Consider the following 13,649-nt stretch of genomic DNA (forward strand, 5'->3'; position numbering starts at 1 on the left):
AAAACGCATCCGGAACACATCTGGACTGCATTTCTATAGTGTGTAGGTTATATGGTTGTCAGTGTCTTAGTTCACATCAGTGCTTGCAGTTCCAGTGCGTTCCGGGTGCAGAACAAAAGTAGAACAGGATGCATTTTTTCTGCACAGAACTGTACTGGAACGCGATAAAAAGCATCAAAAATGCACCGGAACGCACCAAAAATGCACTGAAATGCACATGTCCTTATTTAAATTGAAGAAAGAGGAAAAAATTAACTGGAATGCAAAAAAAACGCACTGGAACACGTCAAAAACACACCAAAAACACACCAAATATGTGTCAAAAACGCACATGCAAAAACGCATCCGGAACGCATCTGGACTGCGTTTCTATAGTCTGAACCGGCCTTAAGAGATTTCCTTTAAGGTGTCTGTGGTCTCCTCTTTGCCTCTGCGACTCTAAACAACTCAGTCCTATGTACTGTTTTCAGGGCCAGTTCACGCTACATGCGTTTCAGTTGCTTTTTTTCTGCATCCAAAATGCATAGAAAGTAGGTTATATGGTTGTCAATGTCATAGTTCACATCATTGCTTGCAGTTCCTGTGCGTTCCGGGTGCAGAAAAGAAAGTGGAGCAGGCTGCATTTTTTCTGCACAGAACTGTACTGGAACGCAGTAAAACGCATCAAAAATGCACTGGAACGCACCAAAAACGCACTGGAATGCCCATTTCCCTATTTAAATTGAAGAAAAAGAGAGAGGAGAAAATGAACTGGAAAGCATCAAAAACGCACCAAAAATGTGTCAAAAACGCACATGCAAAAAAGCACCCGGAACACTTCTGGACTGCGTTTCTATAGTGTGTAGGTTATATGGTTGTCAGTGTCATAGTTCACATCAGGGGCGGACTGACAACTCATGGGGCCCCCGGGCAATAGGGGATCATGGGGCCCCTGTGTCCTTGCCCAAACTCAAAAAAGCCTATGAAAAAGATGCCAGGGGCATCTCATGGGGCCCCCTAATGACCCCGGGCCCTCGGGCAGTGCCCGAGTTTCCAAATGGTCAGTCCGCCCCTGGTTCACATCAGTGCTTGCAGTTCCAGTTGAAGAAGAAAAATTTAGAACAGGCTGCATTTTTTCCGCACAGAACTGTACTGGAACGCAGTAAAACGCACCTTAACACACATGTCCCTATTTAAATTGAAGAAAAAGAGAGGGGAAAATGAACTGGATCTCATAAAAAACGCACCGGAACGCAGCAAAAACGTGCATGCAAAATGCATCCGGAACGCATCTGGACTGCGTTTCTATAGTGTGAACCGGCTCTCTAGGTTCGCCTCTGATCAAACCAGGGAATTAGTTAAAGCTGAAGTTTGATCTGCTCCCCGATTCCCCATCAACACGCTGAGGAAATTGTTAAATAAAACCTTTCCATTTTCATTACTTCATTTATTTTTAGATCCGTTTATGTCAGCATTGGACCTCTGTGCTTCTCTATGCAATGCAGGCAGATCATGGTTGATGGTCGAGGCCGGCAAGGTACTGTACATAGCTTCTGGAAAACATCACAGCACCCTGCCTCAGTACTCCTCTCCAATGCCATCAGGCCCAATGTAAGCAGTGGACTGGCTCCTAGGAGGGGTTATGAAAATATCCCAATGCCTTGTTGGATGGATGGATGTCAGTCCAGGAGGACGTGTTCCTTGACAGGCTGCATTTGCACACAGACCATTCTAGTTAACACCTACCTGTGATGCTCTCCTATGACTGAACCTAAAGCCAATGATCTAAGGGATGGGCTGGGGTGGAAAGTGCTAGATGGTGCTGGATGTCCTCCCACCAGGAAATGATGTGTGCGCCACCTCACTTTGTTCAGCCTTTATTGCACAATGTCAGAAGCTCAAAATTTGCCGTGAAATCACCTCATTTCAGTACAGAAGAGGAGGCTGTACAACTTCGCAAGACTTTAACATATGATCACTCAGAAGGAGGTGTGTCCTGCCTGGCCGTCAATCTGCTATAGGCCGGGCAGGACACTCCTCCTTCTGAGTGAGCAAATGACAGATCACTACACAGGCCTGCTGCCAGTGTCATGTGACCGCCATGACCAATCACAGCAGATTACATGGCAATTGTAAATAATGGATAGCTTCCTTTCATGCCATCCTTGTTGCTAGCTTTGATTGGTCACAGCGGTCACATGGTACAGACAGGGCCGATCACAGTCCATATGTACCATGCAGGGGCGGACTGACAACTCATGGGGCCCCCGGGCAATAGGGGATCATGGGGCCCCTGTGCCCTTGCCCAAACTCAAAAAAGCCTATGAAAAAGGTACCAGGGGCATCTCATGGGGCCCCCTACTGACCCTGGGCCCTCGGGCAGTACCTGAGTTTCCAAATGGTCAGTCCGCCCCTGGTACCATGTAATGAGCTTTGCCCAATCACAGCTAATCACAACAAAAGACTTAACGAATCAGTTTCATTCAGTAAAAATGGTTGCTAATATCAGAGAAATACATTGGTATCATCAATCATAATGTGTAAAAAAAAATAAAATCCTGATCACTTGCCCAGAGTAGTACTATGTTGCTGATTGCTCTGGTCACAGTGTGTTGAAAAAAATAAATAAATAAATTAAAAAAATTTAATAAAAAAGAAAAAAAATAATAAAAAATTGAAAAAAATAAAAATTTAATTATTATTCTTTTTCCTTTTTTTTTTACATACTGTCACCAATCAGTGTCCCTGATCACCGCCACACCAGTTATAGGATAACACTGTACTGGACTGGTGACCATATGTAAAAAAAAAATAAAAAATATTTCAATTCTTGAATTTCTTCATTTTATAAAAAATTATGACAAAAAATTACAACTTAAAAAAACTTGCTATTCCTCCTACTAAATACCTTGAACTGTCTATTTGCCAAAAATGGGTCATTTTGGGTGGTATTTGTACTATCCTGGCATTTTCGGTCCTCACAAAATAAGATTGGCCGTCAGTACATCAGATTTGATAGATTGTCAGATGGTTTGTGGACTCTATAACTTTCCTACAGACTAAATAATATACACTGATTTGGGGTATTTTCACCAAAGAAACGTAGCAGAATATATTTTGACCTAAATTTATGAAGAAAGGCTATTTATTTGCAAAATTTTATAACAGAAATGAAGAAAAACGTGGGTTTTTTTTAAAGTTTATTTTTGGTTGTTTATTTAACAAAAAAATAAAAGACAGTGGTGATTAAATACCACCAAAAGAAAGCTCTATTTGCGTGAAAAAAAATTATATACATTTTTTATGGGTACAGTATTGCATGCCCATGCAACTTTCATTCAAAGTACAACGCTGAAAGCTGAAAACTGGCCTCGGCAGCAAGGGGGGAAAAGTGCTCAGTATTGAAGTGGTTAAAGCACAATGAAACTTTTACAATGAATTCACTTAACAGCTTAAATCTGCTGAATAAATTCCCGGTGCATTATAAAATGTGTGCCACGTCTTACAGTTTATTTCCTTTAAAAAGCAGCCACAGTAAATATATTCTTCAGATTTTTTTTTTTAACATATAAAAAAATAATTTTAACATATATTTTTACACATATTCGTAAATGCGTTCCAAAAATGTAGATTTGTATTTTTAAAGACATACAGTATATTTGAAATGTATTTGTAATAATATTTTTTCATATATTTTGTAATACAAACGCATTTCAACACATGCAGTGTACATATATATATATATATATATATAATTTATTATTTTATATTTATATAAAATATATATATATATATAAAGAAGTATGTATATATATATATATATATATATAAATAAAGTATATATATATATATATATATATATATATATATAAATAAAGTAAATATATATATATATATATATAAATAAAGTATGTATATATATAATATATATATATAAAAATAAAGTATATACATATATATATATATATATATATAAAAATAAAGTATATATTATATATATATATATATACATATATAAATAAAGTATATATATATATATATATAAAGTATATATATATATATATAAAAATAAAGTGTATATATATATATATATAAATAAAGTATATATATATATATATATAAAGTATATATATTTATATATATATAAACATATATATATATAAATAAAGTATATATATATATATATATATATATATATACACACACACACTTTATAAAAAGTATATATATAGATATTTTTATTTTATTTTTTTAAATATATTGAATACGGCCAAAATTGTACTATTTCAAATAGATGGCAATATATTTGGGAAGAATATTTTTAAAGTGTGTTTCAAATATATTTTTCTTCCATATGGGTTGCTGAGACATACCTATAGCTCTTCAGTCAGCAGGGGGCACTAGATTTTCAGATTGCAGTGATCTAGCTGCAGCCTTTTAAGGCGCTATACTTTATTATTGTTACTTCCTTAATATGATGTGATTTTTGTAATTTTCCTTTAAAAAAATAAATTTTGATGTGGACAATCACTTACCTGAATGGCGCCATTTCCAAATCCCACAGCCAGTTGTTTCCCACTAGGGGAAAAGCGGAGGCTGTAAATACTGTGTGTGTCTTTGCTCAACGGGATGCGGTATCTCACAAAGAGTTCCCCATATCTCTCGTCATCGTCAGAGCCCTCTTCTACGCTCTCTCCAGAGCTCTCCAACTCTTTGGATCTAAGAATGGCTTCCTCCAACCGTCGCCGAGACATGGTGGCTGAGATGATCCCAACTGCAAACCAAACCATTTGGAAGATATAAGATGAAATGAACTGAACCAGTCTGCATAGGTGGTGTGTGATAACTCTGGTGGGTCACAAGATGCCACCATGGGGAGAGATCCTGCAGCTGGACTTTCCCTCACTATATTGAATCCAATAGGCCTGTCATTCTCTAAAGCAGGGGTCTCCAAACTGCGGCCTGAGGGACAGATGTGGTCCTTTGGTACCCTTTATCCAGCCCTTGGGGCACTATTGCTCCCACTGAAACCAACAATGGGGCAGTACTTCTTCCATTGAAACCAATGATGGGGCACTATTCTTCCTATTAATACCAGTGATGGGGCTCTACTCCTCCTACTGACCATCAACCCTGTGGCCATGTTTATGCTCACTGATGCTGGGGGCCAGGACATTTTCTATCATCGCTGGCCCTAATCCAGCCCTCCTAAAGCCTGAAGGACAGTATACTGGCCCTTTGTCTGAAAAGTTTGGAGACCTCTGCTCAAAAGAGTTCCTGAAACCCTAGGGTTCCTCCAGAGGCTGCTTTGAGTTGTGGCTGATTGACCTTCCATATGATGGTGCCTGCATATTTCTGGGTCCAACACCACTTGGCAGAACAAGCTAAATGACACCAATGGTCTTTTTTGCCATCTGTAAGTGTAGCATTTTGCCAACTACTGTAAGCGGGGCATTCTTCTCTGAGCACCAATGAAAGGGGCATACTACACATATATTCCTGATAAATGCATTTTAGCTGGGGTTCCCTGTGACCTGAACATTATTTAAATGGTTCCTCTGGAGCAAAAAGGTTGTTAGGCACCAGGTACATCTAATAGGTACCTTGATTGGGGTACTCATGCACTTCCTTTTCTAATTGGAAACCCTAGGGTTCCTTCAGAGGTGGCTAGAGGATCCTTTGAGTTGCGGCTGATTAAGTTCCCATATGGGGTGCCTGCATACTTCTGGGTCCAACTTCACTTGGCAGAACCAACTGCATGCCACTAATGATCTGCTTGACCATTTGTAAGGGTGGCATTTTGACTACCATTGTAAATAAGGCATTCTTCTCTGACCACTAACGTAAGGGGCATACTACCCACTTACCGCCAATAAAATAATTTTAGCTGGGTTTCACCAAGACCTGAAAGTTATTTCAATGGTTCCTCTGTTAGGCTCTGAGTACATCTAATACCTTTCCTTGAGTGAGGTACCCATGCCCTCACTCACTGCCTTTTTTCATTGGAAACTGTAGTTTTCCTCCAGAGGTGGCTAGAGGATCCTTTGAGTTGTGGCTGATTGACTGGATCCAACACCACTTGGCAGAGCCAGCTGCATGCTGCCAATAATCTGTTTGACCATTTGAAAGGGAGGCATTTTGTCCACTACTATAAGTAAGGCATTCTTCTCTGACCATTAGTCTACGGGGCATACGACTTACTTACCCATAATAAATTAATTTTACCTGGTGTTCCCTGAGACCTGAACATTATTTCAATGGTTCCTCTTGTGGTAAAAGGTTGTGAAGTACTAGGTACAACTAATTAGCTCCTTAATTGGGGTACCCATGCCATCATTCACTTCCTTCCCTCGCTAAAAACCCTAGGGTTCCTCCAGATGTTGCTAGGGAATTCTTTGAGCTGTGGCTTATTGCCTAAATCAGTCAGCATAGGTAGTCTGTGATGACTTTGGTGTGGCATGTGGTAAGGGAACCCACAGCTGGACTTTCCCTTCACTATATTGGATCACAAAGGCCAGCCTTTCTCAACCAGGGTTTTGTGAAGACCATGGGTTTCTTTTAAGGGGAACTTTGAGTTGTGGCTCATTAACCCCTCATAAGATTTGAGTAACGTCCCTTGGTTCCAGCCCCTACCCACCTCCCAGTACCGCCACTTTTAGAGAATACAGAACCAAGTAGTTCTGGTCCAACGCTACTTGGCAGAGCACGACACCAATTTGGTCATCTAAGGTTAGCATTTTGACTACCACGGTAAGTGGGACATTCATCTCTGACCACCAACCTCAACAAGAGGCATACTACACACTAATACCCTATAAATGAATTTTAGCTGGGGTTCCCAAAGACCTGAAAATGATTGTAATGGTTCTCCAGGGGTATAAAGGTTACCAGGCATCAGGTATATCTAATAAACTCCCGGCCTGGAATACCCATGCTCTCACTCGCTTCTGTTCCTTACTGGAATGGCCAAAAACAGTGATAGAGCCTGGCAGAAATCTGTCAAGTACACATGATGCCAGATATCACCCTTCAGCTGGTGATGGTAAAACAGAAGGAAAGGTTGGATATAGACTTCTGCAGGCTGGGGGGGAGGACTATTATTTTTTTTTCACAAATTCGGTGGCTCCATATTAAAATATTCCACAAGGCTCTAACTTTCTGCATAGTCTGGAGGGGGATAAGTCCTGCTGGTTGGTGTCATCAATGACTTGGCTACAAAGCTTTGGAACCATGCCAGGCTTGGAAAACCGTCTCATCATTGCATACCAACACATATACAAAGACCTGGCAAGGGGGTGTCCCATGCCACACAGAATGGGAAAAAATGGAAAGGGTATCTAAACCTAAATATTTTCCAGTTTACCAGTCCTTAGATGTGCTGGCTGCATTAGTTTTCTGTTTTTAGCCTTGTAAACAGGACCTTAATCACTTTGCGCCGGCGCCTCCCGGCCCTTAAAGAGTTTTCAGGAGGCGGGCGGGGTTTAGGGTCATGTGACCTCCGTGAATCGCCGTCACGGTGGTCACATGATTGGAAAAGGTCCCAATCGAAAGTGGAGATCGGGACCTTTCCGTGAGTCACGGACATATGTGCTGGGAGCGAGCTCTCAGCACGTATGTATTTTCTAATGGCATGCAAATATGCGGCCGCTCGGCACCAAGGCCCAGACGCCGAGAGGCTGCATATTTTCATGCGCTCAGCATCAAGGGGTTAAAGCAGGGCTTTTTTTCTCAGAGAAGAGGTGCAGGAACTTCCTACCTTTTGAGCCACCTCTTGTCTCCGCTCCCTACCCACCTTCAAGTAACGTCCCTTGGTTCCACCCCCTATCCACCTTCGAGTAACATCCCTTGGTTCCACCCCCTGCCCACCTTCAAGTAACGTCCCTTGGTTCCACCCCTTACCCACCTTCGAGTAACGTCCCTTGGTTCCACCCCCTGCCCACCTTCAAGTAATGTCCCTTGATTCCACCCCCTACCCACCTTCAAGTTAGGTCCCTTGGTTTCACCCCCTGCCCACCTTCAAGTAACGTCCCTTGGTTACACCCCCTACCCACCTTTGAGTAACGTTCCTTGGTTCCACCAACTACCCACCTTCAAGTAATGTCTCCTGGTTCCACCCTTTATCTACCTTTGAGTAATGTCCCTTGGTTCCACCCCTTACCCACCTTCGAGTAATGTCCCTTGGTTCCACCCCCTAGCCACATTCGAGTAACGTCCCTTGGTTCCACCCCCTAAACACTTTCAAGTTACGTCCCTTGGTTCCACCCCCTGCTCACCTTCAAGTAACGTCCCTTGGTTACACCCCCTACCCACCTTCGAGTAATGTCCCTTGGTTCCACCCCTACCCACCTTTAAGTAACGTCCCTTGGTTCCACCCCCTACCCACCTTCGAGTAACGTCCCTTGGTTCCACCCCCTGCCCACCTTCAAGTAACTTCCCTGGTTCCACCCCCTACCCACCTTCAAGTAACGTCCCTTGGTTCCACCCCCTGCCCACCTTCAAGTAACGTCCCTTGGTTCCATCCCCTACCCACCTTCAAGTAACGTCCCTTGGTTCCACCAACTACCCACCTTCAAGTAACGTCGCTTGGTTCCACCCCCTACCCACCTCCCAGTACCGTCCCTTTTAGCGAACACAGAGCCAACTATCATATAAGACCCCCAGCAACAATAGACCCATGCCAAAAAAAATAAATCCCCACCAGTGACAATAGATCCACCAAAAAGTTTTAAATAAAATAATAATAATAGAAATAAATAAAGCGCGTGTAAAAAAAGTTTTAAATGAAATAATAATAATAATAATAATAATAAATAAAACGAGTGTAAAAAACGTTTTATATAAAATAATAATAATCAATTAAAATGAGTGTAAATTTTTTTTTTAAATTTAAGAAATATCAATAATTAAATTAAAACAAATAAATATAAGCGCCCTCCTCCACCTGTGTTAACGTGCAAATGAGAATGCATAAGTCCCGCGTGCACATGTAAACAGTGATCACGCCACACACGTGAGGTATCGCTACGAACATCAGAGCGAGAGTAATAATTTTAGCTCAAGACCTTCAGTGCAACTCTAAACTGGTGACCTGTAAGGGAGTTTAAAGTTGTTGCCTATTGGAGATTTTTCGGTACTGTAGTTTGACACCATTCTATAGGTGTACACAACTTGAAAGTGTGATATGTTAGGAATTTACTCAGCATAACATCATCTTTTATAGTTCAAAAAATTATTAAATAGTGTTTGTGCGCAAAAAAATTTAATCAAAGTATTTTTTTCCCCAAAAAAATTGTTTGAAAAACCGCTGCACATTGTTGACATACGCTGTACAAATTTGACATAAAAAATTTCACCACCCACCATTTTATCCTCTGGGGCCTCTGAAAAAAATTATGTTTGATGGTTCTAAGTAATTTTCTAGCAAAAAAAAAAAAAAGGTAGATTCATGTGAGAAGTATCAGAATTGGCCCAGAGTTGAAGTCGTTAAAAAAGCAATTGAGCAAATTGAGATGTTGCTAAAAACCATCTCTTTCTCCTACAGGTCCTCCTACAGAAAATGTATATTTTGGGGTGTTTTAGGTTATTTTCTGTTTTAACATGTGTGCGAAAAAAAGAAAAAAAAAATCGCTCAGGCGGTGAAGGGATTAAAGAGGATTTCGTTTGTGGTGACGTACCTTTGTCTGGGCTCACCAATCCCGTGCTGGCATTGTTGGTGGCGTTGGTCAGTGGCGCAGGGTGTCGCTGGCCATCTCCTTGGCTCTTGGGGAAAGTTGTAGGCTAGGCTCAGCTGAAATATAAAGGCAGAGAGTGTAGAGGAAGGCAGGGAGGAGAGCCGGGATTGTGTTATATACAACATTTCCCAGGCAACAGCTTCTACCCAGGACACCTTCTACACACAGGAGACAAAGACTGCAAACAATGACAGTGCCTGACACCTCCCCGCACCACTCTCCATACAGGGCATACAGGAATCTGTGCAGGCAAGTATTTCTACGCTGACCCCTCTGCAATGTTTACATGTAAAACTAAATCTAATATATATAAAAAAAAAAAAAAACTGTACTAATATTTACAATATATAAAAAAAACAGAGCAAATGTTTTTCTTTTTTTTTTTGCACACGTAAAAATCTTCAATAAAATGACTTGAACCCCCAGAACATTATATATTTTCTGAAAGCAAAGGCCCTGTAGAATAAAAGGATGACGGTCGCAAAATTTTAAACTGTTTATTAAACGCTCATTTTCAGGAAAAAAAAAATAGAATAAAATGAATTTTTGTGCAAACACATACAAATATATTACCCATTTTTTTTTACAATATAAAAGATGTGTTTGCATGGAGTAGACGCCAAACATGCCACGTCTTAAAATGGCGTGCGCCTGTGATATCGCAAAACATGTCAGTACCAAAAAAACTCCGTAAGTGACACTTTAAAAGCCTTAACAGATCATTGGTGTAGAGATAACCAGAAGCTCCTGTGCTAGGATTATTGCTCGCACTCTGATGTTCGCGGTGATACCTCACACTTGTGCGACCGCGGTTTACATACGTGTGCGCACCCAGGGCTGCATGTGCGTATGTGTGCAGGGCAACAGGGGTTATAGCAATCGTTTTTATTTTTTAATATGTTTTATTGTAATTGTATTTTCTAAAACTTTTTTCTATTATTATTTATTCATTTATACCTGATCGTTATCAGAAGGAGTTAATGAACTTTGAAATGAAATGCAGTTTCTGGTCATCTGCTGTAGTATATCCGCAGTCTCTGGTCATCTCCTGTACTATGTCCGCAGTCTCTGGTCATCTCCTGTACTATGTCCGTAGTCTCTGGTCATCTCCTGTACTGTGTCCGCAGTCTCTGGTCATCTCCTGTACTATGTCCGCAGTCTCTGGTCATCTCCTGTACTATGTCCACAGTCTCTGATCATGTCCTATACTATGTCCGCAGTCTCTGGTCATCTCCTGTACTATGTCCGTAGTCTCTGGTCATCTCCTGTACTATGTCTGCAGTCTCTGGTCATCTCCTGTACTATGTCTGCAGACTCTGGCCATCTCCTGTACTATGTCTGCAGTCTCTGGTCATCTCCTGTACTATGTCTGCAGTCTCTGGTCATCTCCTGTACTGTGTCTGCAGTCTCTGGTCATCTCCTGTACTATGTCCGCAGTCTCTGGTCATCTCCTGTACTATGTCCGCAGTCTCTGGTCATCTCCTGCACTATGTCTGCAGTCTCTGATCATCTCCTGTAGTACATATGCAGTTTCTAGTCATCTGTTGTAGTACACCTGCAGTCTCTGATCATCTCCTGTAGTGCATCTGCAGTCTCTGGTCCTCTCCTGTAGTACATCTGCAGTCTCTGATCATCTCCTGTAGTACATCTGCAGTCTCTGATCATCTCCTGTAGTACATATGCAGTTTCTGGTCATCTGCTGTAGTACACCCGCAGTCTCTGATCATCTCCTGTAGTACATATGCAGTTTCTGGTCATCTGTTGTAGTACACCCACAGTCTCTGATCATCTCCTGTAGTACATCTGCAGTTTCTGGTCATCTGCTGCAGTACACGCGCAGTCTCTGATCATCTCCTGTAGTACATCTGCAGTCTCTGGTCATCTCCTGTAGTACATCTGCAGTCTCTGATCATCTCCTGTAGTACATCTGCAGTTTCTGGTCATCTGCTGTAGTACACCCGCAGTCTCTGATCATCTCCTGTAGTACATCTGCAGTTTCTGGTCATCTGCTGCAGTACATGCTCAGTCTCTAATCATCTCCTCTCCTGTAGTGCATCTGCAGTTTCTGGTCATCTGCTGTAGTACACCCAGAGTCTCTAGTCATCTCCTGTTCCTGCCCTGCCATTGGTTGCCTGCCGAGGTCCTGACTTCCTTGCTGTTCATGCTGGTTTCGGCGCCATTTTCAAAAAGTCTCTGCATTGCTGAACTCTGACGGCTGCATCTCTGCTCATGCTGTACAACCAGGATCCATCTTCACATCACTGGCAGACTGGGGGCTTATCAAAGGCATTCCTTTACCATGCTATTATACTTTTTACATTTGTGAGTAGTTTTTAAACCTCTTGTTACCAATAAATCTTTAACCCTTTACACTGAGATTGACGCCACCTTGTGTCTGATTTATTTTCTACAGAGTTCTGCTCCGCTCTAGGGGGAGCTGCCTTCACCATCCATCCACCACCTAGGACCCTTTGACTATGGACTTCCTCATCTCCATTTGTCGCTTCATCGCCACTCCATTTTGAACTCATTACTATTGTACGCTTTTTCCCCTGTAGTACATATGCAGTTTCTGGTCATCTGCTGTAGTACACCCACAGTCTCTGATCATCTCCTGTAGTACATCTGCTGTAGTACACCCACAGTCTCTGATCATCTCCTGTAGTACATATGCAGTTTCTAGTCATCTGTTGTAGTACACCCGCAGTCTCTGATCATCTCCTGTAGTACATATGCAGTTTCTAGTCATCTGTTGTAGTACACCCGCAGTCTCTGATCATCTCCTGTAGTACATATGCAGTTTCTAGTCATCTGTTGTAGTACACCCGCAGTCTCTGATCATCTCCTGTAGTACATATGCAGTTTCTAGTCATCTGTTGTAGTACACCCGCAGTCTCTGATCATCTCCTGTAGTACATATGCAGTTTCTAGTCATCTGTTGTAGTACACCCGCAGTCTCTGATCTTCTCTTGTAGTGCATCTGCAGTCTCTGATCATCTCCTGTGGTACATCTGCAGTTTCTGGTCATCTGCTATAGTACATCCGCAGTCTCTGGTCATCTCCTGTAGTATATTTGCAGTCTCAAATCATCTCCAGTAGTATATCTGCAGTCTCTGGTCATCTCCTGTATTATATCTGCAGTCTCTGATCATCTCCTGTATTATATCTGCAGTCTCTGATCATCTCCTGTAGTATGTCAATTTCTGACCATCTATTGTAGACACGCTCCAAAGACATTTTGGTGGGTTAATTGGCTCCTGCTAAATTGTCCCTAGTATGTAAGAATGTAAGTTAGGGACCTTAGATTGTACACCCCTTGAGGGTTAGGGACTGATGTGAATGTACAATATATATGTAAAGCACTGCGTAAATTGACAGAGCTATATAAGTACCCAAAATAAATAAATAAATAAATGCTTGCTCAATTATTTGCAATTGCTCCACTGCTCAGTGAGCGTTAATGATGTGCAGCAACCTCTAGCAACCAGTCAGTGAGCGTTAATGATGTGCAGTAACCTCTAGCAACCAGTCAGTGAGCGTTAATGATGTGCAGTAACCTCTAGCAACCAGTCAGTGAACAGTAGTGATCTGCAGTAACCTCTAGCAACCAGTCAGTGAACAGTAGTGATCTGCAGTAATCTCTAGCAACCAGTTAGCAGTAATGATGTGCAGTAACCTCTAGCATTTGGGAGATTTCTGTTATTATTATGATTTAAAAAGGAGCCAAACAACTGATTATAAATGGCTTCATATGATCACTATCCTTAAATAAAAGACAGTCATATTTTCAATATTAATGCCAAAATCTTATGATTTCTGCCTGGATATGCAAACTTTTGAGTGTAACTGTATATACACTATATTGCCAAAAGTATTGGGCCAGCCCTCCAAATCATTGGATTCAGGTGTTCCAATCACCTCCGTGGCCACAGGTGTATA

The 13,649-nt window shown here is 41.5% G+C and overlaps 1 protein-coding gene across 1 annotated transcript in view; it reads right to left on the reverse strand.

The window, feature by feature from the left end:
• LOC149455679 (uncharacterized) overlaps positions 1 to 9,870 on the reverse strand; it is a 46,673-nt gene extending 36,803 nt beyond the window's left edge. The window contains exons 1-2 of the mRNA XM_089685988.1: positions 9,654 to 9,870; positions 4,515 to 4,753 (exon numbers count right to left, since the gene is read on the reverse strand). Coding sequence (XP_089542114.1) covers positions 4,515 to 4,733 — 219 coding nt within the window. The 5' untranslated portion in view covers positions 4,734 to 4,753; positions 9,654 to 9,870. The remainder of the gene's footprint in view (positions 1 to 4,514; positions 4,754 to 9,653) is intronic.
• Between the last annotated feature and the right edge of the window lie 3,779 nt (positions 9,871 to 13,649).

The sequence above is a fragment of the Staurois parvus genome, unplaced genomic scaffold (genome assembly GCF_062004578.1).
Source record: "Staurois parvus isolate SC_StPar_1 unplaced genomic scaffold, SC_StPar_1.0 ptg000390l, whole genome shotgun sequence".
Lineage (NCBI taxonomy): Eukaryota > Metazoa > Chordata > Amphibia > Anura > Ranidae > Staurois > Staurois parvus.